At 46.9% G+C, this 24,972-nt stretch overlaps 1 protein-coding gene across 11 annotated transcripts in view; it reads left to right on the top strand.

Moving 5' to 3' along the window:
- ITPR2 (inositol 1,4,5-trisphosphate receptor type 2) overlaps positions 1-24,972 on the top strand; it is a 537,951-nt gene that overhangs the window by 115,214 nt on the left and 397,765 nt on the right. For all 11 annotated transcript variants that reach the window (XM_090043677.1, XM_090043678.1, XM_090043675.1 and 8 more), the window contains one exon: positions 4,850-4,894. In XM_090043677.1, the coding sequence (XP_089899803.1) occupies positions 4,850-4,894 (45 nt within the window). The remainder of the gene's footprint in view (positions 1-4,849; positions 4,895-24,972) is intronic.

The raw sequence follows: 24,972 nt of genomic DNA, 5'->3' as shown, positions 1-24,972 counted from the left end.
CTTAGACTGAAGCAGCTAGCCCTGAGTGTCTATCCCCTGGAAACTATTCTGATTTGCTCTGTGTTTCTTTTAGGCAGTGCCTTCAATCCAGCACTTTGGCTTACAAGTGAAAGCAGGGCTTATAAACAAAAATATGATCCCTAATAAAAGACTTTGAAAATTTAAACCTACTGCAGAGGAAGATTATCTAGAATATCCTGTCTAATAACTAATCAGGAACACGGTGTCAAATACTGCAGCAGTGTTGCATAAGATATAGCTAAGGATAAACATAACCAACTTTTCTCCTGAAAGTTAATATAATAGTGAAAGTCCTCTGAATGCCTGTGAAATCTCTGAAAGTGTGCACAAGTCCTTTGGATGTATTGAAAGCTAATCAGTGTACCATTAACAATGAACAAAGCAAGCCTAATGAAGATGAAAGATTTGAGAAGGTTTTTTGGGGTTTGTTTTTTTTGCATGTTGCCCCTGTTGATTGGGTACAGTGTGCTAACAGGCTGGTTATCAAACAAAATGGAAATTGTTTTATTTTTGAATAGCTGCTTTCATTCTTCTTCTGTCAGTGTTTTCATTATTAGTCCCTGTTTTAGCCCATCCATCAAAATTCTCATTTAGTTGAAATTTGGCAACCTAATTATTTCCCTGGGTAGACATTTTAAATGCCCTTTCCTTTTTAAATAAAATTTGGTTAAAATCAGCATGCCTTTTTTTCCTCTTTCTTTTCTTAATTAGAGAACATCCAGAAATAGCCCTTTCAGTCACTTTAACTGCAGTATCCTGACTGGAAAAGCAGCATCACTTCTAAATGTGAAATTTGGAAGCCACACATCTATAATCTGAACTGATATATATTATTAAATTGCAGGACTTCAAAACACATTTTATCAGAGATGCAGAAAAATGGGAACAACGTTTTCTTGGGAAATCAGTGCAGTTAATAATCTCCCCAAGAGAGGATGCAAGATGAATTCTCACCTAGCTAAAACTTAAGAACGCTATTTTGACTATAGTCCAATCTAATGAATATTCATTGGTCAGAGATAACTTGAGACTTTTTATCACTAAGCCTCTCTCTCACTAAGCCTTACTCTTAAGAGAGTAGCCATTTCATCTGGTAACAGTAATAGGCTGTTACCCTCTGTGGACTAGCTGTTAGAGTGCCAGCTCTGTGACCGCATGCATGTGTGAATCTAGAATATAATCCACGGTGCTGTTCTGTGGAAAAAGGCTAGAGCTTTCTAACATGCTGAGAGTTTAGTGGATGGAAGTAGGCTAGGTAATGTGTAAACAGGGCTGGTTAATCTTTAACTTCTGGCCAAAGAGCTTTCTTTGTGACTGTTGTGCAACTGCTTGTAGCTCATGTGAGGCACAGAGACCTAGTTATGCCCTTGTGAGGTGAATGCATCCTTGCATCCATGGCATTTCCTGGACCAGTGGTTAGGTTTAGAGAAAAGTGCCATCAGTTTACTATATAATGAAAAGTTTTCTTGTCCTTATTAACCAGTCTTCAGTAATTGGATGCCTGACCTCCAGACTATCATTTTGTTTTATGGTTTTTTTTCTCCCTTTCCTGCAGAAGCAAAAAATGCCTATGTCTAAGTTTGTTGAAAAACAAGGAGGGGAAGCTTAGAATGGCTGAATTGTTTTGCATTAGAAAAGGAGCTGTTGGAAATGTACTTAAAAATTGCACATAATGAAGCTATTACAATAATGACTTTTACAGTCCCACTTCTCTGAGTGCTGTAATTCACAATGCATGGTATTTTTGCTGTATGTTGGCTGCAGACACCTTCCTGTGCTGTTTTATTGAAACACAGTGCTGCAATAACAGAGCAACTGTAAGAGGTCCAATGACCTGAAAAAGCCTGATGGCCGATTACCTCAAATAAGGTCCATTTTAGCTATGCATGCTTTTTTACATTCTAAATAATCTGCAAAGAAATTCTGGACCCCAGTAATAGCAGAGAACATTTTACTAGTATTTTATTTGCAAGGCTGCCTTTGTTCACTAGGCTGTTTGAAGATTGTTGATGGGGCCTTACATAAATCAGGAAAAGCAATATATTTTGACGTGTTAACACTGTCACTGTGTCCTTAGCTCACTCTGTTGTGCTTGGGTATTGTAGAGGACTTGGAACAGGTGTGATGTGACATACAACGCTACATGATTTATGCTTCTGTAGCTAGAGAATACAACATAAGATAATGGCTTATAGCTTGATTTTTTTCAGAGATGTTCAGTACCTAGAACTCAAGCTGGAATGAATGAGGACTGTAGGTGCCTAGCTCCTCTGAAAATCAAACCAGTAAAATGTTTTGGTGGTTAAGGTCAGATCTTCAAAGCTTACCCTAGGAAAACTTTGTGTTTTTTATTATTTTTTTGTGGTAGTGGTAAGCGAAAGGAAGCATATCTGCTTTTATTTGAGTCTTCTATTTCATTTGGTCTTATTTCACAAGTGAATTATTTTGAACAGTTGAAAATAAAACAGTCTGTTCAGTGTGTGTGTTTTTTTTTTTTAAAGTAGGCAAGTGGGGGAGGGGGATATTTTCCTGGATGTTGTTGTTAAAGACATAATATTTTGTGCACAAATAGCTCAAGGATGGTAGGCAGAGAACAGCATCCAAAGATGTCAGTGGGACTATGCAGATTCATGTCAGCTGAGAGTCTAGCCCTGTATGCAGAGTTCTCCATGCTTACTTTAGTAGCAAAACAATGACTAAGCCAGTTTGCTTTTTTTTAAAGAAAATTGTAAACTCACTTCTGATTGCAAGATGAAATTATGTCCTCAGTTATACCTGTGCACCTCCACTGAAGAGGGGAGCTTGCCTAGCTATAATTGAGGAGCAGAAGATGGCTTGAGAATATTTGATAGTAGACAAAATAGAAGGAACACAGCTTGGCTTTCACAGCCAGGTGTGTTTACAGAATTGTCATTTAATTAAAATTATTTTAAGTTGTTTGTTGAGTAAATTTAACCTGGAGGAATTGTGAAAACTTAGAAAGAATCCTGGAGTAGAACAATACTATTTAGTCTTTTGTATTTTTCTTGTGTGTTCAACTGACTTCTGCATTCTCCTATTCCTGTTTCTGAGAGGTATTTTGGAGTTGTAGTGGGAACATTCTGGGATTGTCATAGGGAGTAAAAGCCTGAATCAGGATCTGGGATGAGCATTAGATAAGGCAGGAGAATTACCTGAGGCAGATTTGCGAGCATTTCACACTGGTTGAAAGAAAGACTGAAGTCAGACAGAACATGAGAGCGGTCATTTGGCCAGTAAACTTTCAAGACATTAGACCAGCATAATTATGCTGTAGGAAAAAGCTATTTGGGGTAATTTCTGTGTGTTCCTAATACAAAACAGAAGAGGCAGTTAGAATTTTCCTCTCCCCCTCAGGCTCAGGCAGCTGGGGTAATGGCAATAGGGAAGCTTGGCTTTACAGATGGAGTAGTTTGAAAAATATAGTGCCAATACAATGTTTCGTAACTCAATAGAAGCATGTTGGTGATGGTTTCTGTGAAATACATATGGCATGTACAAAATGCATGATGACGTGGTAGATCATTTACTTAAGTTGTACAACTGATGGGGGGCTTTGCCATGTTGATAATTCAGCACTCAAGACCAGTAAAACCACAATACATATCTATAACATGTGCACACACATGCACACTCCTGGTTTTATATAGTTAACAATACCATCCCTACCCTCACAGTATTTCTTAGGTATTTCCTATACCTAAGAATATAAGAATATATATAAGAGTGCTGCAAATATCGAGGCAAAATTGTTTCATTATCTAAATCAAATCTCAAAAGATTTCATGTGCAACCTCTGTGGTCATGTTTGTTTATTTATCTGGGTATATATCTATTTACATAAGCCATTGTATTCTTGTCTACATATTTCCTCTGCTAAAAAAATACTATTAAACACTGTTAAATGATGATGCTTTCTTTTTATTACTGTATAGCATCTTCTTTTCAAGTTTCTTGTACCACTTTAGAGTAGATGATGAATTAAGCTTCACAGTCCTGTAGTGGCATAAGAAAAAAGCATGCTGTCTAGCAATAGTGGCTAAAGCAGAGCTACAGAGTAGTCAAACATGTATCCATAGTAGTAACGATCTTCCTGTAAAATCCTAGCAGAAAGAAGGCACTGTAGATTCTTCCTTCGTGTAGGTCAGTGGTTCTCAACTTTTTTAGGCTCAGGGTACCTACCACTTGTTAGTCTAAAGTTACCCCTACTGAGACTCGAGGTACCCTTCAGAAATGGTCAGCTCTTACTTTTTACTCTGTTTTTGACTATGGAAAAATAATATGGCAATTTTTCTATGGCAAAGAACTCAGAAAGACCACAACAGGTTAGACTTTTTTTAATACTACAGATTCTTATTTGAAAATGTTGGGTTTATCTTATGAATCTTATTTACCCACGTAACAATGCTAATATTGCTCATCACCCCATGTAACCCAGAAAGGTTCTGAAGGCACCCCAGAGGGCCACGATCCCCTGGCTGAGAATCACTTGTGATGTAGGGAGTTGAGGTCTATCCCAGAAGTGAGGAGAACAGTGGGATGATTTCATGTGCCTTGTCTTTGCTAGGATTTTTGATTGAGATAACTCTTTAGAGTTAAAGATCTTGATGGAGAAATGCATATTTCTTTTTCATTGAATTTATAGCCAAAGAGTTACCTGCACTGTCAGGACCCTGAAAATTCTGACTGTTAGACACTGGCTCAAACAGGTTCTTCCAGAGATTGATTATATAATAGATGACTGAGCCAAATAAGGATATTCTGTGAGTTTTTCAAATCTGATTAAACAAAATTATATATTTTTTCCTAGCTTAATCCACATTATCCAGAGGGCAGTAATGAAGGAAAGGTCCAGGTAAGCAGAATACTTTCTTTAAATGTAATATAGAAGAGTTTATTATGTTACTATCCTAGTATAAAATGTAAAGGCCCCTCATGGGAAGTGTATGCTTTGTTTTTTGTTTTGTTTTTTTACCTGTATGTATAGCAGGGGCAGGCAGTTGTTTTGGGCAGAGGGCTGCTTACCCAGTTTTGGGTAGCACCAAAGCTGTCAAGGGCTGCATGACAGCTGCGCCACTTGACAGGTGCCCCGCACCCTGGTCACCATCTTGGGACCAGTGTCCCAATGTCTTGGGACCAATGTCTCAGGGCCAGCACTGGTGGGGCCCAGAGCAGGGCGCAGGCTGGTAGGGGCCTGTGGAGCTGGGCTGCACCAGCAGGGAGAGGGGGGAACTGGCCCGGTTCCACTGAGCCCCTGCCAGCCAGGACCCTGTACTCCTGCCGCCCTTCTGGCCCCAGGACACCGGTGTGGGCCCCGTGTACCCCCAGCTCCGTGGTGTAGGTGGGGGGGCAGGGCACAGCCCCGACCCCTGCTCACTGGCAAGGGATGAGCTGGTGCTGAGTGTGGGGAAAAGTGGCCTCTCCCCTGCCCAATGGCCAGCGCTCCCTGCTGCAGCCACTCGCAGCCTGTGTGGGGATGACCTGAGCATAGTTTCATAGTTTCTAGGGTCAGAAGGGACCTGAGCAGATCCATCTAGTCCGACCCCCTGCCATGGCAGGAAAGAATACTGGGGTCAAATGACCCCAGCAAGATGTTCATCTAACCTCCTCTTAAACACCCCCAGGGTAGGAGCCTGCACCACTTCTCTTGGAAGCTGGTTCCAGACCCTAGCCACCCTGACCGTGAAGTAGCGCCTCCTGATATCTAACCTGAACCTACCCTCTGCCAGCTTGTGACTGTTATTCCTGGTCACTCCTGGTGGTGCTCGGGGGAACAGTGACTCCCCCAATGCCTGCTGATCCCCCCTGACTAGTTTATAACAGGCCACAAGATCCCCCCTCAGCCTTCTCTTTTGGAGGCTGAACAGGTTCAGGTCCCGTAGCCTCTCCTCATAGGGCCTGCCCTGTTGTCCCCTGATCATACGAGTGGCCCTCCTCTGGACCCTCTCCATGCTGTCGACATCCCTCTTGAAGTGTGGCACCCAGAACTGGACGCAATACTCCAGCTGCGGCCTGACCAGTGCCGCATAGAGGGGGAGGATCACCTCTTTGGACCTACTCAAGATGCATCTGTGGATGCATGCCAAGGTGCGGTTGGCCTTCCTTACTGCCTCTCCACACTGCCGGCCCATGTTCATCTTGGAGTCAGTGATGACCCCCAGATCCTTTTCCGCCTCCATGCTGACAAGAGGGGAGTTCCCCAACCTGTAGGTATGGTGCCGGTTGTTCCTCCCGAGGTGCATCACCTTGCACTTGTCTGTGTTGAATCCCATCCTATTCTCGTCCGCCCACCCTTGTAACCTGTCTAGGTCTGATTGTAGCCTGTTGCATCCTTCCAATGTTCCCACGTCCCCCCACATCTTAGTGTCATCAGCAAACTTGAACAGGGTGCTTTTTACCCCCTCATCCAAATCGCTGATGAAGATGTTGAACAGTGCGGGCCCGAGGACCGAGCCCTGCGGAACCCCACTGCCCACGTCCTTCCAGGTTGAGAAGGACCCATCCACCACCACCCTCTGGGTGCAGCCCACCAGCCAGTTGGCGACCCATTTCACTGTGTGGGTATCTACACCACAGCCTCCCAGTTTCTTAATGAGAACAGGGTGAGGGACAGTGTCAAAAGGCTTCCGGAAGTCTAGGAAGATTATAATCCACTGCTACCCCTGCATCTAATGATCTGGTGATCTGATCGTAAAAGGCCACCAGGTTGGTCTGACAGGACCTGCCACTGATGAACCCATGTTGGTTACCCCTAAGCATGCAGTCCCCTGCTGGCCCCTCCTGGATGTGTGCCAACATAATTTTCTCAAACAGCTTGCCTAGGATTGAGGTAAGACTAACCGGCCTATAGTTTCCCGGGTCCTCCTTCCTGCCTTTTTTGAAGATGGGGACCACGTTGGCCCTCTTCCAGTCCTCCGGTACCTCACCAGAGCACCACGAGTGCTCGTAAAGTTGTGCCAGGGGACTTGCAATGACCTTGGCCAGTTCCTTTAGAACTCTAGGGTGGAGATCATCCGGGCCGGCTGACTTGAATACGTCCAGTCCCTCCAGAAGCTCCCCAACTAAATCCTCGCTAACCCGTGGCCCAGGTGTGCCTCCCCCGGGGCCCAAGGGGGGCCCAGCAGGGAGGTGGCTGTTCTGGTCCCTACTTAGGAAGACGGAGGCAAAGAAATCGTTAAACATGTTAGCTTTGCTGTCTGGTGTGACGACCAAGTTTCCCATGGCGTCCTGCAAGGGCCCCATATTACCCGGGACTTTCTATTTACCCCCTATGTATTTAAAAAAGGACTTCTTATTGTCCTTAATCTGGGAAGCTAGCCCCAGTTCCATCTCTGCCGTGGCCTTCCTAACTACCCCCCTACATCCCCGAGCAACTACAGAATAGTCCCCCCTGGTGATGACCCCTTCTTTCCATTGGGTATAAGCCTCCTTTTTAGCAAGGAGACATTCTCGGATGCTTTTGGTGAGCCACGGAGGCTTGTGTGCTCTCCTGCTCCCTTTGATCCTCGTTGGGATTACCTTCCTTTGGGCTTGGAGGATCGTCTCCTTAAGGAGCGAGCACTCTCCTTGGTCACCTGGCTCCCCTCCCCTCCGGGACCTCAGCTCTTCCCCAACTACCCTCCTTAGCTCGTTGAAGTCTGCCCTCCTAAAATCTAGGACCGCTGTCTTACTGCATGCCTTTGCCACCTTGCGCTGGATGGTGAATTCCAGCAGGCGATGATCACTGTCGTCCAGGTGGTCGAGCACCCACAGCCCCCTCACCAGGTCATCACCCGTGGCCAGCACTAGGTCCAACAAGGCGTCCCCCCTGGTTGGGCTGTGCACCTCCTGGGTTAGATGGAGGTCCTGCACTCTGGCCAAGAACCTACGTGAGCGTTCAGACCTGGCTGTCTGGGAAATTCAGGTCCCTCATGACTACCACATCCTTAGCCTTCACTACCTCTGTGAGCTGACCCAAGAATTCCTGGTCAAGCTCTTCTCCCTGGTTGGGAGGTCTGTAGTAGACTCCCACCATTAAGTCCCTTTTCCCCTCGACTGCCTTGTACTCTAGCCCCCCCGTGGGGTTCGTCTGGGTGGAGGCCTCAGACAAGCCCCGGGAAGGCCGCGCCCCCTGGGCAGGGGCCCTGGTAGCACTCTGTGTCGACACCATCGTAGGAGTTTCTAGCTGAGTTTGGGTCCTCTGGCCCGTGCTAACATGAGTCGGCCTCTGGCCCCCTCCTGCTCCCCCTTCGGTGTGAACGCTGATGCAAACGCTGGCACGCTCTTACAGACCGCGCCTGTTTGCGCGCTCTGTTCGCGCGGCTCCCTACCGGCTCAGCTAAGAGGGATCCAGGGGGCTTCCCCTCCGGATCCGGCTCAGCTGCGTTGGCCCCTCTGCCCCACTTACCTTAGGGGGATCAGCTGCTGCTGCCCCCCGCTGCTGCTCCGTTTGGATGTGTATTCCTCCTTAATATAGAGCGCCACGCCCCCACCTCTCTTTCCTATCCTGTCCCTCCTGTACAGCCTATAGCCCTTGACATTGACTGCCCAATCATGCATTTAGTCCCACCATGTTTCCGTAATCCCCACTGTGTCTGGGCTGGTGTCAGCCAGCAGGAGGGTGAGTTCCTCCTGCTTGTTGCCCATACTACGAGCAGACACAGAAAGGCCCATGCAGGCTGAAGATGGCTGCAGCACGGGGTGATGGCCATGGGGTGGGCAAGGGGCCATTTTTCCTGTGCTTAGCACCAATTTGTAACCTGCCCCCACGGCTAGCCAGGACCCTGCGCTGGCTCTGGGCTCGTTCATTGGGGCTGCGCCGTGGCAGGAGTAGCTGCGGCTTCCCCACTTGCTGCACTGGGCAGTGTTTGCCACTGCCATCTCTGGGCTGCTTAGTGTGTGAGCTCTGGGCAGGCAGCAGCAGCAAACACCATCCAGCGTGGCAACCAGGGAGGCCGCAGGTGCTGCTGCTGCATGCAGCCCTGACAGGTGAGCCGAGAGCTGGTGTGGGACCCAGGTTGGCAGCAGGGGCAGGTTACAAACTGGTGCTGAGCATGGGAAAAGTGGCCCTTTGCCTGCCCTGTGGCCGGCGCCCTGCGCTGCAGCCACTTGCAGCCCACCTGGGGCTGCCTGTGCCTGCTCAGGACAGCTCTACACAGGCTGCAAGCGGTTGCAGCATGGAGCACGGGCCACGGGGTAGATGAGGGGCCGCTTTTCTCCGGGGTCCTTCTTTGCCCAGGGTCCTCCCTTGCCCTTTCCCCCGCCCTTACCTGAGGTTCTGGTGCAGTGAAGTCACATGGTCCCAGGCCAGAAGCCCCTGCAGGGGCTTCCGGCTGGTAGGGTGGGGCCGGGTGGGTCCTGCTGTTGTGGAAGCCTGCTGGGCTTCCTCTGAGTCCTACTGACCTTGGCTTCTGTCATTTTTGATTATTAATTTTTAAAAATTTTTAGGGGCCCTGCGGGCCAGATAGAATGGCCTCTCAGGCCGAATCTTGCCTGCAGGTCATAGAATCATAGAATCAATGAATCAATGAGTCGGAAGGGACCTAGACAGATCATCTAGGTTGACCCCCTGCCATGGGCAGGAAGGAGCACTGGGGGTGGCAGGGGTCATAAGACCCCAGCCAGGGGCCTGTCCAGTCTCCTCTTGAAGATTTCCAGGGAAGGTGAGAGCACCACCTCTCTGGGAAGCCTGTTCCAGGCTCTGGCCTCCCTTACAGTGAAGTAGTTGAAGTAGTCATATTTTGCCCACCCCTGATATATAGAGTCTCAGTGTCTTGGCACTTCCTTTTAAGCCATTACCTAGTGAGGGAAGGCTTAATTCATTAATGCTTTGTTGAGTGCATTGAATAGAAAGTACTGAAGGGATGCAGAGGTGAGAGTAGTGCTGGGGCCTTGTTACACCTTATGGTTTAAGCCACACACAGTTTAATCAGCTTAATGTTGTTTGGCATAATAGAGCAGTTAGATCTTAAGGTAAAAAAACCATCTTTGACTGTTCTTCACCTGCACAGCTGTGACCTTGCACTAGAGACTTGGTGAGCAGGGGCAGGACTAGGAGCCTATGTGAAATGTTTCTTGGGTGGCTTTTACTCTGGGTCTCCTTAATTGTGGTCCTGTTCTCTAAACATTGCACCACGCTGCTTACTCTGTGTTTGTTTTGGGATAAATATAGAAGTCCAGAGGATCTTTTCTATTTCAAACATATAGAACCTTCAGAAATCCTAAGTATTTTTTTTTGTTATTTGTTTTTGGTTTCTTGCAGATCATTTGTTTAAGAAAGAACAATCAAATGCACAAATCTGTAATAGGAATGGCAGCAGCAAGGGATTTGTAGGGTTATAGTAATCTGCAAATTGAATGAGGAGTCTAAGAATTGGGCTCCTCAGCACTCAAGCAGCACCTGGCTGGCTGGCAGCCCAAGTAGGGAGGTGCAGGAGGTGGGCTCTGGAGAAAAAAGGATCACACCTCTTGGAACTCAGGTGGCATCTGGCCGACTGGCAGATGGGGCAGGGGTGGAATGGGAGGAGAAGGCCTAGAGATATTATGGGGGGGGGGAGGTTGGGCTCTGAAAGAAAAAGAATCTGGCCCCTCAGAGCTCATGTGGCTGGCGGGCAACCTGCATGGGGGTGATGCAGACAGTCAGGCTCTGGAGATGAAAAGCACCAGGCCCCTTGGAGCTAAGGTGGTATGGGGGAGCTGTGGAGAAAAAGGGATTTTTTTGCCCATGTGGAAGCTGAGATTCTCTTGCAATCAGACTGGCAGTTGGCAACACTTCCAGGTGTTTGGCTTTACTGGCTTTACTGGTAACTCAGCAGTAATAACTAGGGATGGCCAGAAAATAAGAATTTTGTTTCATAAAAAGTTTGCAAGTTTCAACAGTTGTTTCTCTTTTGGATCAAACAAAAATAGACTATTTTAGGGGCTTTTTTTCATAGAGCAAGACAACCACCCTAATATATCCCAGTGGTTAGAGCCTTCATCAGAAATGGCAGGAAGTAATTTTTACATCCCTGCTCTATTGGCTACAAGGTCTGAGTCTTGTAATCATTCCTGATGGGGCTGTTTCATTTTGTATGTATAATTAGATGTTTACTGGGGCTGAGAGAGAGAGAGAGAGAGAAGAGACCCAGGTCTAAGACCCTGTTCCAAGTAAGGCAGAACAAGAATCTGAGCATAAGTTTCTCACTTAACCACTGCACTTTTGGCTATTTGGGATGTCCTCTTTGGTTTGACCAGCGGAACTGTCCCCACAAAAAGCTCATTAAAGCCTGTAAGTTTCCATGAAAAGTTCCAGTTTCGACAAATCAGCAATTTCTTAAGGAAAAAAAACTTTTTGTGGAAAACTTCCTGACTGAGTTACTAACTCCCATTTCTTGGTATATTTCATGTTCTTTCTAAAGCCTCAGCTATTTCAGTATTTTATCTAGTAACAGTGTAATGTGTAATTTCCAGACAGTCTTCAGTGAAAGTACTGCAATCCATAACTTCAGTCTCTTGTGTGTGCCTCAATCACAGGGCTACAGAACCATATTTCTTTTACCAGTCCTTCCTCCAGTGAATCTTGAATTATTTTCTATAAAGTGGAAGTGGAACAGCTTCAAGAAAAGGACTAGAGAGTGGTCCTAGTCCCAGCCTAACCTTTTTGTCTGGTGGTTAGGGTATTATCCTGGGGAGTGGGTGATGTGGGCCAAGATGGAAATCAAGGGATCTAAATCTAGTTCTATTAGTATGAAGTTTGATCCAGTAGGTGTGCAATGTCTTCAGAACACCCCTAGTGGGTGTGCCTGGTTTATGAGCCCTGATTGGGCTTATGTGTTAGTTAAGTATAGAGTTGCTCAGCTTTGTTAAGACTAGCTGCTTCTGGGTATGCCCAACACTAGAATTTACGTACCTGAGGAACTTCCTGTCAAAAACTGAGGCACCGTGCAATGTAGGCTGATTCTAGAATCACAGTTTTTGCAGAGTAGTCAAATTCTGCTAGTGCTTAACTGACTTACTGATTCTGTACCTAAGTGACCTAGGGATCTAAAATGATTTTAGCTTTCAGGTGCTCAACTGTCTTGGAAAGTCAATAGGATTTAGGCTCTCAAGTGCTTAAGTCACTTTAGAAAATGGAACTTAAATTCCTTAGTCACTTAGCCTCATGTTTAACAATTTAGCCATAGGCTTTTTTGAAATTCCCAGCTAGATTGCTTTGGAAAGAGACATTTAAACATGCTGTTTTGTCTTCTGGCAAAATTAGACTTTACAATGCATCAGTTACTATACTTGTTACATTTTTTCCCTTCCAAAATCTGAAAGTCTATCTTACAGAAAGACATGAAGGTCTTTGTCGTAATTTAGAAGGCTTTACCAAATGCTGACTTCTCCAGCTTTTGAAGATTATAAAGTTATAATGTATAGTACATCAAAAACTCAGCACTCTATGCTTCAGTTCCCATTAAGTCCAACACTGGTGTATTTACGCTGTAAAGAAGTATATTATTTCCAGTCACACAAACATACAGCATCCACAGGTACACTATAAACAGTGGGAAAATGTCAGAACAGCTGGGTACCTGGAATTCATTAGTTCTTTTCCTCTAAAAAGCTGTATTTGGAAGGGTAATTTAAGTCTCTCACAGATGAATCTTCAGGAAATAGTGCTAACTGACAGTATTTTCAAACTGGCATTTAGTGTTGTGACTTCTTTGGACCACTTTAATGTTAATTTATTTTTGTTAAAATAAACAGGGCATATCTGCCATGGAACCATAGGCCCAGATCTTTAGCTGGCATAATTTGGTGTAGCAACATTGACTTCAGTTGAGTTAAACTGGTTTGTCCCAACTGAAGCTCTGTTTCAAAGAGTGTTTTTTCACATACACATCCTGGCTGCATATATGCAGTACATCTAAAGGTTTTTACTGCTGTATAGCTAAATTTTCTTTTTGGCTTACAGAATCTAAGTTTGTTTAAAAACTTACTCTCTTAATTAAAATGTCACTGTGTAACGTAAGTGGTGCAGTTTAAACAAGTGGAACATTTTTTTAAAAGGCTCAGTTAGGAATTAATTTGGCAATAAATTATCCAGCAAGCAGAATTTAAAATAAAGTGTGTTCCAGTTTAAAATGGCAGTGTCTGTGCTTATGTAAAGCCAGCAGTCAGACCACTCGAAAGGCTCTGCACTTGTAGGGGGAGGAGGAGAGACACCAATGCTGGCACATTATTATTATTCCGCTGCTGCACACCGGTCTGATTCAGCTCTGAAAACGCATGCATTGTTTCTACAGAATGTCTCTGGCTCCTAACAACAGAATTGCAACGTGATGTCTTTGCTAAAAATGCGATGACTCACAAATGAGTCAACAGTGAAGGTGTTACAGCAGGCAAACTGTCTGCCAGGGTTTAGTAACACGTAGGAGCAAGGCTAGCCATTAATTTATTCAAATTTGCTTTTCATACAGAATTTTTTTTAACTCACCTAACCTATGGAGCTCTGTTTACATTACTGCAATATGAAAAGATTGGTTTTTACAAGAACTTACTAAACTGGGCTAACATTTTGATATACTACATTGTGCTGGATTTAACAGGCATTTCAAAAGTCTGTTTTCTATTAAATTTAATTTCTGCTTGTAAGGGGAGGAGGAGTCTGTAGTGCAGCTTAATATATTCATACAGGAATAGGGCATTATCCTTGTCTGTCTCTATGCCACAAGAGGTGGTAATACCGATTGGGATTGTAGGTAGGGTTTGCATTCTAACAGAACTGATCTTCCAGGTCTGTCTGTCACACTGTTTCTCTGCATTTAACATTGATTGCTCTTCCCTAAGCAAATCTGCATGCAAATCTCCAGAATTTTAGATAGGATCCAAGTATGGGAGTGAGTTGTAGCTGGGTAGTGTAGATCCTGGGGTTCAGTGGAGGGTCAGCCCATACTAATGGCCCTGATGAAAGGTGGTCTTCTGGGCTCTTGGAAGTGTCTGGATATTGGGAAGGACAAATCTGGTTTTGCCCAGTTATGTCACCTTTGATTTGACTCCAATATCTGGCTCCAGTTACATTACATTTTCCTTTCGTTTTTACGTAATTGATGGATTAAGTCAATGGTAATCCACTAGTTATGGCATTTACAGTATTTTTAGGGTTTGCAGTAACTGCCTTTAAAAATCTACACAGTGTGCTGAGATGCAAGTGTTTCCTAGGCTTCATGCTGCTCCTCCTGTATGACAGACACTGTTACCCATGGGCCAAGAGCACCACCTATACAAAAAAAAAAATCTCACTATGACCTTCACTCACTGAAACCTGCCTCTCCTTTGGGTACTGCTCCTGTAGCTACTCTGTCCTCCCACACCCAGAAGAAACCCAGCAGGGGTGATGAGCTTTCCCTCTTCCACATCTGCCCTTTCAAGCCCCTGCCCTTTCCCAGCCATCTCCCTAGCTCACCTCTAATATCCATCTGCCCTACAGTTCCTCTTTGAGTACCTTCTGCTGTGACATGGGCCTCTAGCCCTCATTTTCTGCAAGTTTAACCCCCACATTGATGTCCTATGAAAATTCTTTGCCTCCTTGCCCAAAACCTTGACCAGCTCTCCCAGCCTACTGGGATGGCTTCTTAATCTTATTCTCATTCATTCTCCAGTCCCTCAGGCTTCACATTTGCTTTGTCCAATTGCCACATCCTTTCTCTTCCTTTCACTGCACCAAAATCGAGTTTTTTGTCCTTACCTTCAAGGCCCTTGATATTTCTGCCCCTCTCTGCTTGTTCCTTCTTTCATTCCAGGGATGCCAGTTTCTCACATGAACATCCATGCCTATTTCCATAAGACCTCTTATGCATGAAACGTTGTTTCTGAGAAACTCCATAAAATTACAACCTTCTCTTTTGCTTGCAAAGAAGAATTTTTCCAACTATTTGAGTTGGTCTAATAAAAGATATCATCTTTACCCAAAGAACCCTGTCAACCTTGTGTTTCAAATGTTTCTCAAGGACCCATCCTCCAGTTAACAGTGCCTAGATGGAAGGCAGATGGGGATAGCTGACTCGTTAGCTTTTTTGAATAACCACAACAAAAGCCCTGCAAGTAAGTGCGTAGGTGGGTGTATGCACACATACACATAGATATGTGCTCTGTATTTGATGACCTCTGTGTCTCTTACATCACTTGTCTTAAAGTGGGGACTCCTCAGGGTAAGGATCATTTTTGCATGTTGTGCCCGCCGGGCTTTATTCACTCCGAGGGTACGGCCCTACAGTTGTCGCCAAGCCTTAGGGCCCTTGAGGGCAATGCGGTTGTTCTTTCCCCGCGTCGCCAACCCTGCTCTTGCCTGCCACATCTTGGTGTACCATCAATGGCGGGGGGTCACCTAGCGGGTCCTTCGCTGCCCGGGTCCAACCCGGCGGATGCACACGGGGCTCCACCACCCCTGCCTCACGCCACCTTCCTGAGCCGACCCAGTGGAGTCACGTGGCCTGTCTCGCCCGTCCACCTTCTTCCCTTGCCCCTATCCCTTATACGTATTGGGTCAAGCCCCGCTGAGTATAGAGTCGGCTCCCAACCCCTATCCCTGGGACTCTAAGCCAAGCCTATCCCGGCGCCCGTGGTCCCGGTGGCGACCCCGCCCTGATCACGACCCTCTTTCGGGATCCTCGTCACCCTTCCGAGCCGGGCATTCACCTGGTCCCAACACATCCTCTGCAGCTGCTCCCCCTCGCTGACGTCCCGTTCGGGCCCCTCTCGGCCGTTGCTGGCTTCCTCTCCCTGGCTCTCCTCGTTCCTGCTCCCTGCTCTCCTCTGGACGCTGTCGGGCCCCACACTCCTCTGCCACCGATGGATTCCCCACTCTGGGGCCATCCACCCCTTCCGCTGCAGCCGCTGCCGTTTTTAGCTTCACCGGCCAGCGTCTGGTGCCGACGTCACTGGCCAGCTGCAGCTGTACGTAAAGCCGGCTCACAAACCGCGTGGGTTCCCTGGGAGCGTCATCTCCTACCGCAGGGGAGTTGCAGGTGTCACCCCGGTCTCCAGGACACATGTATTTTTATAGCATGTAGCATTCTGGAACCTTAATCTTAGCTGGGACTCCAGACTTATTAGACCAAAGCTAAATAACTTCTCTCAGGTTTTTTGGAGCCCAGTTACATTGGGTTCCCTAAATCCCTGAATTTTTTCAGGCATGCAGTATCAGGCAAATAAGTATGTTCCAGGCACTACTTTAGTTTATGATAAATAGCGCAGTCTTTCCTATTGTAGTAACCATTTCTTGTGTAGATGCCAGGTCTGATTTGATGAAAAACCAGTAATGCATGCCATGTATTGATGGATGGAATAGAACACTTTGTACCAAATTCTGTTCTCATTTGCCCTAAAAAGATCCCATCAGATCAGTGCAATTACATAGGGGTTGCGGGGGAGGGGTTGTCCAGGATTGTGGAATTAACTGTCAGGGACTAGGGACCATCACAAACTTCGCTCCAAGTGCAAAACATATGACTTTGAGCTTGCCTTCTCTAACATACATATATAGCAACATTTGTGTGGGTGTATTATACATAAATACACGTTTATGCATATGCATATGCATGTGATACACATATAGTTACTGTCCCACTAGGACAGGGGCGGGCAATTATTTTGGTCAGAGGGCCACTTACTAAGTTTCGGCAAGCCATCGAGGGTTATGTGACAGGCAGCCCAGGGCAGATTAATATTAATTTTCTAAATTTTTTAGGAGCCCCGCAGGCTGGATAGAATGGCCTGGCAGGCCGCATCTGGCCCCTGGGTTTGATTTTTGCCTACCCCTGCACTAGGAGATACTCAGTTGCTATCGTAATTAGTGCGGGGTATGAGAACCTATACAGAAGAGAAGGCCAATGTGGTGCCAATTCTCAAGAAAGGGAAGAAAGTAGATCTGGGGAACTACAGGCCCATCAGCCTGACCTCTATCCTGGGGATGATCTTGGGAAAAATCATCAAAGAGAACATTCTTGACAAACTGGCTGATGGCAACATCCTGAGGGATAGCCAGCACGAGTTTGTTGCAGGTAGATCTTGCCTGACTAATCTCATCTCCTTCTACTACCAGGTGACATATCACTCAGACAAGGGAGAAGAGATTGATGTCATATATCTTGACTTTAAAGAAGTTTTTGATCTGGTGTCCCATGATCATCTCATAGAAAAACTGGCCAATTGTGGCCTCGGCTACATCACAGTCCACTGGCTGGGGAATTGGCTCTGAGGTTGGATCCAGAGAGTGGTAGTTGATGGAAGTCAATCATCATGGTGCTCCGTGGCCAGTGAGGTCCCCCAAGGCTCTGTCCTTGGGACTATACTCTTTAACATCTTCATTAATGATGTGGACATTGGTGTCAGAAGTAGACTCGCTAAGTTCGCTGTTGACACCAAACTTCGGGGTAAAGCATCCTCACCCGTGGACAGGATGGTGACCCAGGCCAACCTTGACAGGTTCAGAAAATGGGCAGATGAAAACCTGATGGTGTTCAACACTGAAAAATGCAAGGTACTCCACCTTGGAAAGAAAAACCCGCTGCATGCTTACAGGCTTGACAGTGCTATGCTTGCTAGCACCATGGCCAAAAGGGACTTGGGGGTCATGATTGACCACAAGATGAATATGAGCCACCGATGTGTGATGTTGCAGCTGGTAAAGCAAGCAAAACTCTGGCTTGCATCCACAGATACTTCTCTAGCAAATCCCAGGATGTCATCCTCCTGCTGTAAATGGCCTTGGTGAAGCCACAGCTGGAGTACTGCATCCAATTCTGGGCTCCACAATTCAAAAAGGATGTGGAGAAGCTTGAGAGAGTCCAGAGGAGAGCCATGTGCATGATCAAGTGGCAGGAAAACAGGCCTTATGATGAGAGGCTGAGAGCTATGGGGCTCTTCAGTCTGGAAAAGCGCAGGCTCAGGGGTGACCTGGTGGCTACCTACAAGTATATAAGGGGTATACATCATGACCTGGGGGAAAGCCTGTTCACCAGAGTGCCCCAAAGGATGACGGGTCAAACGGTCACAAACTCCTCCAAGACTGTTTCAGGCTGGACATAAGGAAGAACTTCTTTATTGTCCAAGCCCCTAAGGCCTGGAACAGGCTGCTACCAGAGGTGGTGCAAGCACCTACTCTGGACTCCATTAAGGGACATTTGGACGCCTAGCTTGCTGGGATCCTGTGACCCCAGCTGACTTCCTACCCCTGGAGCAGAGAGCTGGATTCAGTGATCTTCCAAGGTCCCTTCCATCTCTAATGTCTATGAAATCTATGAACATGAGTCATCAGTGTGATGAAATCATCAGCAAAGCTAACCGCACTTTATCATGCATCAGCAGATTCATGACAAATAGAACCAAGGAGGTGATACTTTCCTTTTATGTGGCATTGGTTAGACCACAGTTGGAGTACTGCGTCCAGTTTTGGGCTCTGTACTTTGAGAAGGATGTGGATAACCTTGAGAGGGTTCATAGGAGGGCCATGTGTATGGTTAAGGGTTTACAGGTCAAGCCCTATGAAGAGAGACTAAGGGACCTGGATCTCTTCAGCCTCCAAAAGAGAAGGCTGAGAGTGATCTTGTGGCTACCTTTAAATTCATTAGTGGGGCACACCAACTAATTGGAGATGCTCTAATCACCAGAGCCTCTTTGGGTAACAAGGAACAATGGGCACAAACTGACAGAGAGCAGATTTAGGCGAGATATCAGGAAAAACTTCTTCACAGTAAGGGTGGCCAAAATTTGGAATGGGCTTCCAAGGGAGGTGGTGCTTTCCCCTACCTTGGGGGTCTTTAAGAGAAGGCTGGATAGGCATCTGGCTGGGGTCATCTTCATCAGTGACTTGGATGAGGGGTTAAAAAGCAACCTGTTCAAATCTGCTGATGACACTAAGATGTGGGGGGATGTGGGTACACTAGAAGGGAGGAATAGGTTGCAATCGGACCTAGACAGGTAACAGGGGTGGGTGGACGAGAATAGGATGGGATTCAACACTGACAAGTGCAAGGTGATGCATCTGTGGAGGAAGAACCAGCAGCATACCTACAGGCTGGGGAACTCTCTTTTCATCAGTGCAGAGGCAGAAAAGGATCTTGGAGTCATCACTGATGCCAAGATGAACATGGGCTGGCAGTGTGGGGATGCAGTCAGGAAGGCCAACCGCACCTTGTCATGCATCCACAGATGCATCTCAAGCAGGTCCAGGGGGGTGATACTCCCCCTCTATGCGGCACTGGTCAGGCCGCAGTTGGAGTACTGTGTCCAGTTCTGGGTGCCGCACTTCAAGAGGGATGTGGACAACATGGAGAGGGTCCAGAGGAGGGCCACTCGCGTGATCAGGGGGCAGCAGGGCAGGCCTTACAAGGAGAGGCTACGGGACCTGAACCTGTTTAGCCTCCACAAGAGAAGGCTGAGGGGGGATCTAGTGGCCTGTTACAAACTAGTCAGAGGGGACCAGCAGGCATTGGGGGAGAGTCCTTGTTCCCCTGAGCACTACTAGGAGTGACTAGAAACAACAGTCACAAGCTGGCAGAGGGTAAATTCAGATTAGACATCAGGAGGCGCTACTTCACTGTCAGGGTGGCTATGATTCCGGAACCAACTTCCAAGTGAAGTGGTGCTGGCTCCTACCCTGGGGGTCTTTAAGAAAAGACTTGACAATCGCCTTGCTGGGGCTGTTTGACCCCAGTACTCTTTTCTGCCATGGCAGGGGGTCGGACTTGATGATCTGCTCAGGTCTCTTCTGACCCTACTAACTATGAAACTATGGCATCATGTGTTGTCTTTCTTGTCTGAAAGACAAATGTAGAAACATACATGAATATACAGAATCCTTTCCTATAGTAATATGTTCAGTTTGGAAATTGAGATTAAGATTGATTGGGACAAATCAGAAGAGGGAAGGATTAGGTTCAGGTAAATATTCAGAAGTCTGGATACCCTGTCAGACTACCTAGGCTGTATTCTCTTCTCACACATGTGTGAACCTATGGAATTAAACAGGTTTTCATGTGTATAAATGGAGCAGAATTTGGTCTATATCAGAGGTGTCAAACTCATTCTGTGCCCCAGGCTGACTGTGGAGTACAGGGCTCTTCATGGGCTGGATTCAGATGTAGTGGCAGGGTAAGCAGTGGGGGTAGAGGTTGATGCAGCTGTTACTTGCCCCTGCCCCAACAGGGCTCTGTGCCCCAGATTTCAGTGGCAGGACCCCTACTGCTTGCCCTGGCCTGACATTCCCAGCCCTTCTTCTACCAATCATAGATTTATAGATTCATAGGCTGGAAAGGACTTCAAAAGATCATCGGGTTCAGTCCCCTGCACTAAGCAGGAAAGACAGGTGGGGTCAGGTGACCCCAGCAAGATGGCTATCCAGTCTCCTCTTGAAGATTTCCAGGGTAGGCGATTGCACCACCTCTGGAAGGAGCTTATTCCACCTTCTGGACACCCTACCTGTGAAGAAATTTTCCCTAATATTGAGCTTGAAATGGTCTTCCAGGAATTTGTGGCCATTACTCCTGGTTCTCCCCAAGGGGTGCCCTAGTGAACAGTTGCCCACTAAGCCCTTGATGTACTCCCCTGACATAGCGGTAAACTGCTACCAAGTCCCCTCTCAGCCCCTCTCTTTTTCAGGCTGAAGAGTCCCAGGTCCCTCAGCCTTTCCTTGTATGGCTTGCCATGCAAGCTTCTAATCATTGGAGTGACCCTTCTCTGGACTCTCTCAAGTTGTACCACGTCCTTATTAAAGTGCAGTGCCCAGAACTGGATGCAGTACTCCAGCTGGGGTCTCACCAGTGCTGAATAGAGCAGGAGAATCACCTCCTTGGTTTTGCTGGAGATGCATCGATTGATACATGCCAGAGTATTACTTGCCCTGCTGGCAACAGAGTCACATTGCTGGCTCATATTCATTTTGTGGCCTATTATTACCCCCAGGTTCCTTTCATTCGTAGTGCTCACCAGGTTGGCATTGCCAAGCCCGTAGGTGTGCAGGGGATTGTTCATCCTGAGGTAGAGTAGTTTACATTTCTCAGTGTTGAACTTCATCTAGTTCTGACTCTCCCAACTTGTTAGTCTGCCTAGATCCGCCTGTATTTGAAGCCTAACTTCAAGTGTGACCATGCGTCCCCATAACTTGGTGTCGTCCACGAACTTGCCCAGTGAGCTCTTCACCCCCTCATCCAAAACATGGATGAAGATGGTCAAAAGTACAGGACCAAGCACTGACCCCTGTGGGACACCACTGCCTGCTTTTTGCCAAGATGACACAGATTCATTTATTAGGACTCTCTGGTCATGTCCAGATGAGCCCTCACGTGCCTCTTGCAGCATCTCAAACCCCTTTGAGACGCAGCAAGAGGCACATGCAGGAAAGAGAAAATGTTTCTTGTGCTGCAGATTTGCAGCGTGGGGGCAAAATTAGACGAAGAGAAAAAGAGTGGGGCAGGCAGCTGGGGGGTGGATCCTCCACAGATATGCTCTGGTAGCAGCCAGAGTGTCTCTGTGGTTGGCCCTTGCCCTGGTGCTGAAGCAGTGTGCCAGCTGCAGGGAGCTGGACCCAGGCTCCAGTGCAAGTAAGTAAGGGGTGGGGGGAAAGGAGGAGGGGACCATGGGGGACTCCGGCTGGCCCCACCTGCTCCCCCAGTCCCTTGAGCCCTGCCCTGCACCACCCCCTGCCTGCTCCCTATTCCCCCTGATCCCTGCCCCGCCCAGCCCTGATTCCTGCCCAACCTGGCCCCCACCTCCAGGCCCACCCTGATCACTGCTCCTCCCCATCCCAGCATCCTGGCTATTAACCCCCCCCCAAAAAAACCCCAAAAAACTCACTGGCAGTAGCAGCTGCTGTTGGAGTTACTGGGCCCCCCTCACACAATGTGGGGTGGGTGACAACCCCAGTGGCTCCAGTCTGGGACCTGCTGCCCCCTGCTGCCTGGGGGGCTTTGCCAGGAGGCCCCAGAGCCCCCACAGCCTCTGTTATTGCTGTGAGTAGAGGCTTTGTTGTTTTTTTTAAGGTGCTGGAGGCTGTGGTAGGGAGTGGCCATGAGGGATGCTGGGGTTGCAAGTGGGGGATGGGGCTTGGCAGGGAAGACATTATGGGGTGTGGGGGAGCGGGTGGGAGTGGGGCTGGGTGGGGCAGCCATGGGGGGGCTGCAGAAGCTGGCGGGGGATGGGGCCAAGCAGGGCAGCAGTCTGGGGGGCTGGGGCAGCAAGTGGGGATGGGTCATGTGAGCCCAGCAGGAGGGGGTGGTAGCTCCTGTAGGGGCCATTTGGCTCCTGTTGGGGGGGCTGTAGTTCCTGGGGGGTGGGAAGCAAAACATATAGGTATTTAGAATTCACTTTATTATGTTGATAGAGACACTGGTAGACTTCCAAACTGCTTTAACACTGTAGGTATATCAATACAACATTGCCCAATTGCTCACTGCCTCTCTCTCTCTCTCTCTCTCTCTCTCTCTCTCTCTATATATATATATATATATATATATATATATATAGTGGTCTTTTGTTTTAATTGTGGAGGAACATGGATTTTTGGGGTATTTTACAGAGTGACTTTGGGATTTTTTTATCAGGAATTTTTCAGTGTTCAAATAGGAAATACTAGAATTTCAGTGGCAGGACCTTGCCTGCTCAGAGCTGGCACCTTGGACCCGGCTGGAGGTGGTTGACCTCCTAGTCAGTTGTAGCCAGGAGGACGTGCTTTGACAGTTCAAAGCAGGCTACCACACCCAGAACATCTTCCTGGTAATAGATGCCCAGACTGCTGCAGTGGGTAGGGGGTGCAGGGAACTCTCAGGGCTGCTTCAGCAGTCCAGCTGGCACAAGGGGTAGTGTCACCAGCTTCCAATTGGCTGGGTCCCAGAAGCTCCTGAGAACAAGTAGCCTTGACTTACTTGAAAGGGCATCTTTTTGTACTGCTGGGGCCAGGACAGGGCAGCTTTTTATACTGCTGGGGACAACACAGGTTCTGGCCCTGGGCTCTAGCTCCCCCTGGCTGCAGATCCAGGAGGAGGCAGGCAGGGTTATTTTGCACCAAGTGGCACAATTTGCCCCACACCGAAGTGCATGTCTGGGCACATGCGCTGAGGTAAAAAGCCCCAGCGCAAATTTGCACCACTTGTATTTGAGCTGCTGCATGTGTGTGTGCTTGCATTTGTGGATGTGCCCTCTGGGTCCTACCCCACAGCCAGCTTTGTACCCATCTAACCATCTCACAGATTAGCCCACTATCTTCCAATATTATCATGAGAGCATCATGGGATACCAGATCAAAGGGGAAGCCAAGGTATACAATATCTACCACTTGTCCGTCATCCAGGTGGCGAGTCACCTGATCGTAAAAGGAGATGAGGTTGGTTAGACAAGACTTGCGCGCGACTAAGCCATGCTGGCTGTCATTCAGAATCCTACCTTCTGGAAGCCTATCACACATAGACTCCTTAATTAATTTTTTCCAGGATTTTCCCTAGGATAGATGTTAGGCTAATTGCCCCATAGTTACCTGGGTTCTCCCTCCTCCCCTTCTTGAAAATGGGTATAACATTGGCCCTCTTCCAGTCCTCAGGAACCTCTATGAATCTGTGATCGGGCTAAATCAAAAGAAGTTTGTATGACCTGAGACACCAGGTCATACAGAACAGCTCTGTAGGCTAGATCCAGTCTGTAGGTCACTGGTTTGACACCCCTGGTCTTTAGGTTCACTTCTGGTTGGAAATCTTGAGAGGAGATTTTCATTTGATGCTGGTTTCTGGTTTGAGTTATGCTAGAAACAACACAAGAATGTCATCTCTTGGGGTGTATTTGTACTGCCATTTCAGGTCTTGTGTGGAGCTCATAAATGAAAAGGTGCCTGAAACCTATATGCAGGGTGGAAGAGAGACTCATCCAGGCTTTTCATGTTACAGAAAGGTCAATTTTGAATGGATGATTTTGTCTGATATTCTGTGTGGGGGGGAGCGGAATTTTTTTATTTTAATTTTATAATTAATGGCCAAGAGTATGCTTGACTTTGTATAAGACACTGAATATAATGAACCTTTCTGACAATTCAATAAGCAGCAGATGAGCCAATGAAAAGTCAGGGTCTGTTTGTTGCTGCGGTATTTTTCCTTCAGATGAAGTAGTGGGATGAAGAGTTAGTTTGCAGGCCTTGCAGAGGAAGTGTATTCTTAAGAATGATTTGAAAAGTGCCCTATGCACAGAGATTAGAAGGGAAACTAGTCTTATTTGAACTGGTTCACTCTTCTCTAATTGTGATGCTTAATCAATGGGCCATAGGAGTAATCAAAGCATTGTCCTTGATTATTTCTTTCTGTATAAGTCTAATCAAATGACAAATGCAAAACAAGTGTCATTTTTGCATTGCTTAATACATTCATTTTTTGCTCAGTGGCATGCTATAAATCATGTTAATCGCATTTCAGCTCTCTAGCGTCTGATTTTTTTTCTTGTCTCTCCTCTCCTTGGCTCTCCTTTTTCCCTCTCCCTGATATATATATTGAGCTCATGATGTGTCCAGGATTGTTAATCTGTTAATTGGTTGTAAATCTTTGATCTGACCCTGTAGTCTAAAAAACCAGGAGTGGACTTTACTTATACCTGTAATCTCATAGATTGCATTGGTGCTACAGACATGTATATGGATGACTTCTTTTAGCAAAGGTTTTCATGTTGAAGCTTTGAGAATTTAGCCATCTGGTGCCTAAAGATACAGATACACGCTGAGTGGGATTAGTCCTTCTACTTTTAATGGGAGATATCCTGTTTAGATGTATTATAAATCTCCATGAATGACTGGTGCCTCCCAAGACTTGGGGGGGCACCACGGCAGCAAGCGGGGACTGCCCGCAGCCATCAGTGTCATTGTCAGTGAGCGGTGAGAGGGGATCGCCTGCAGCTGCTAGTGTTGGTGTTGTTGTGGGTGAGTGGAGACTGCGGTGGCGGGGCAGGGGGTGACTGCAA

This window comes from Crocodylus siamensis, chromosome 4 (assembly GCF_052110815.1).
Source record: "Crocodylus siamensis isolate JL-2025a chromosome 4, ASM5211081v1, whole genome shotgun sequence".
Classification (NCBI taxonomy): domain Eukaryota; kingdom Metazoa; phylum Chordata; order Crocodylia; family Crocodylidae; genus Crocodylus; species Crocodylus siamensis.
Note: the sequence above shows the minus strand (reverse complement) of the source record. Positions and strands in the feature narration are given on the sequence as shown.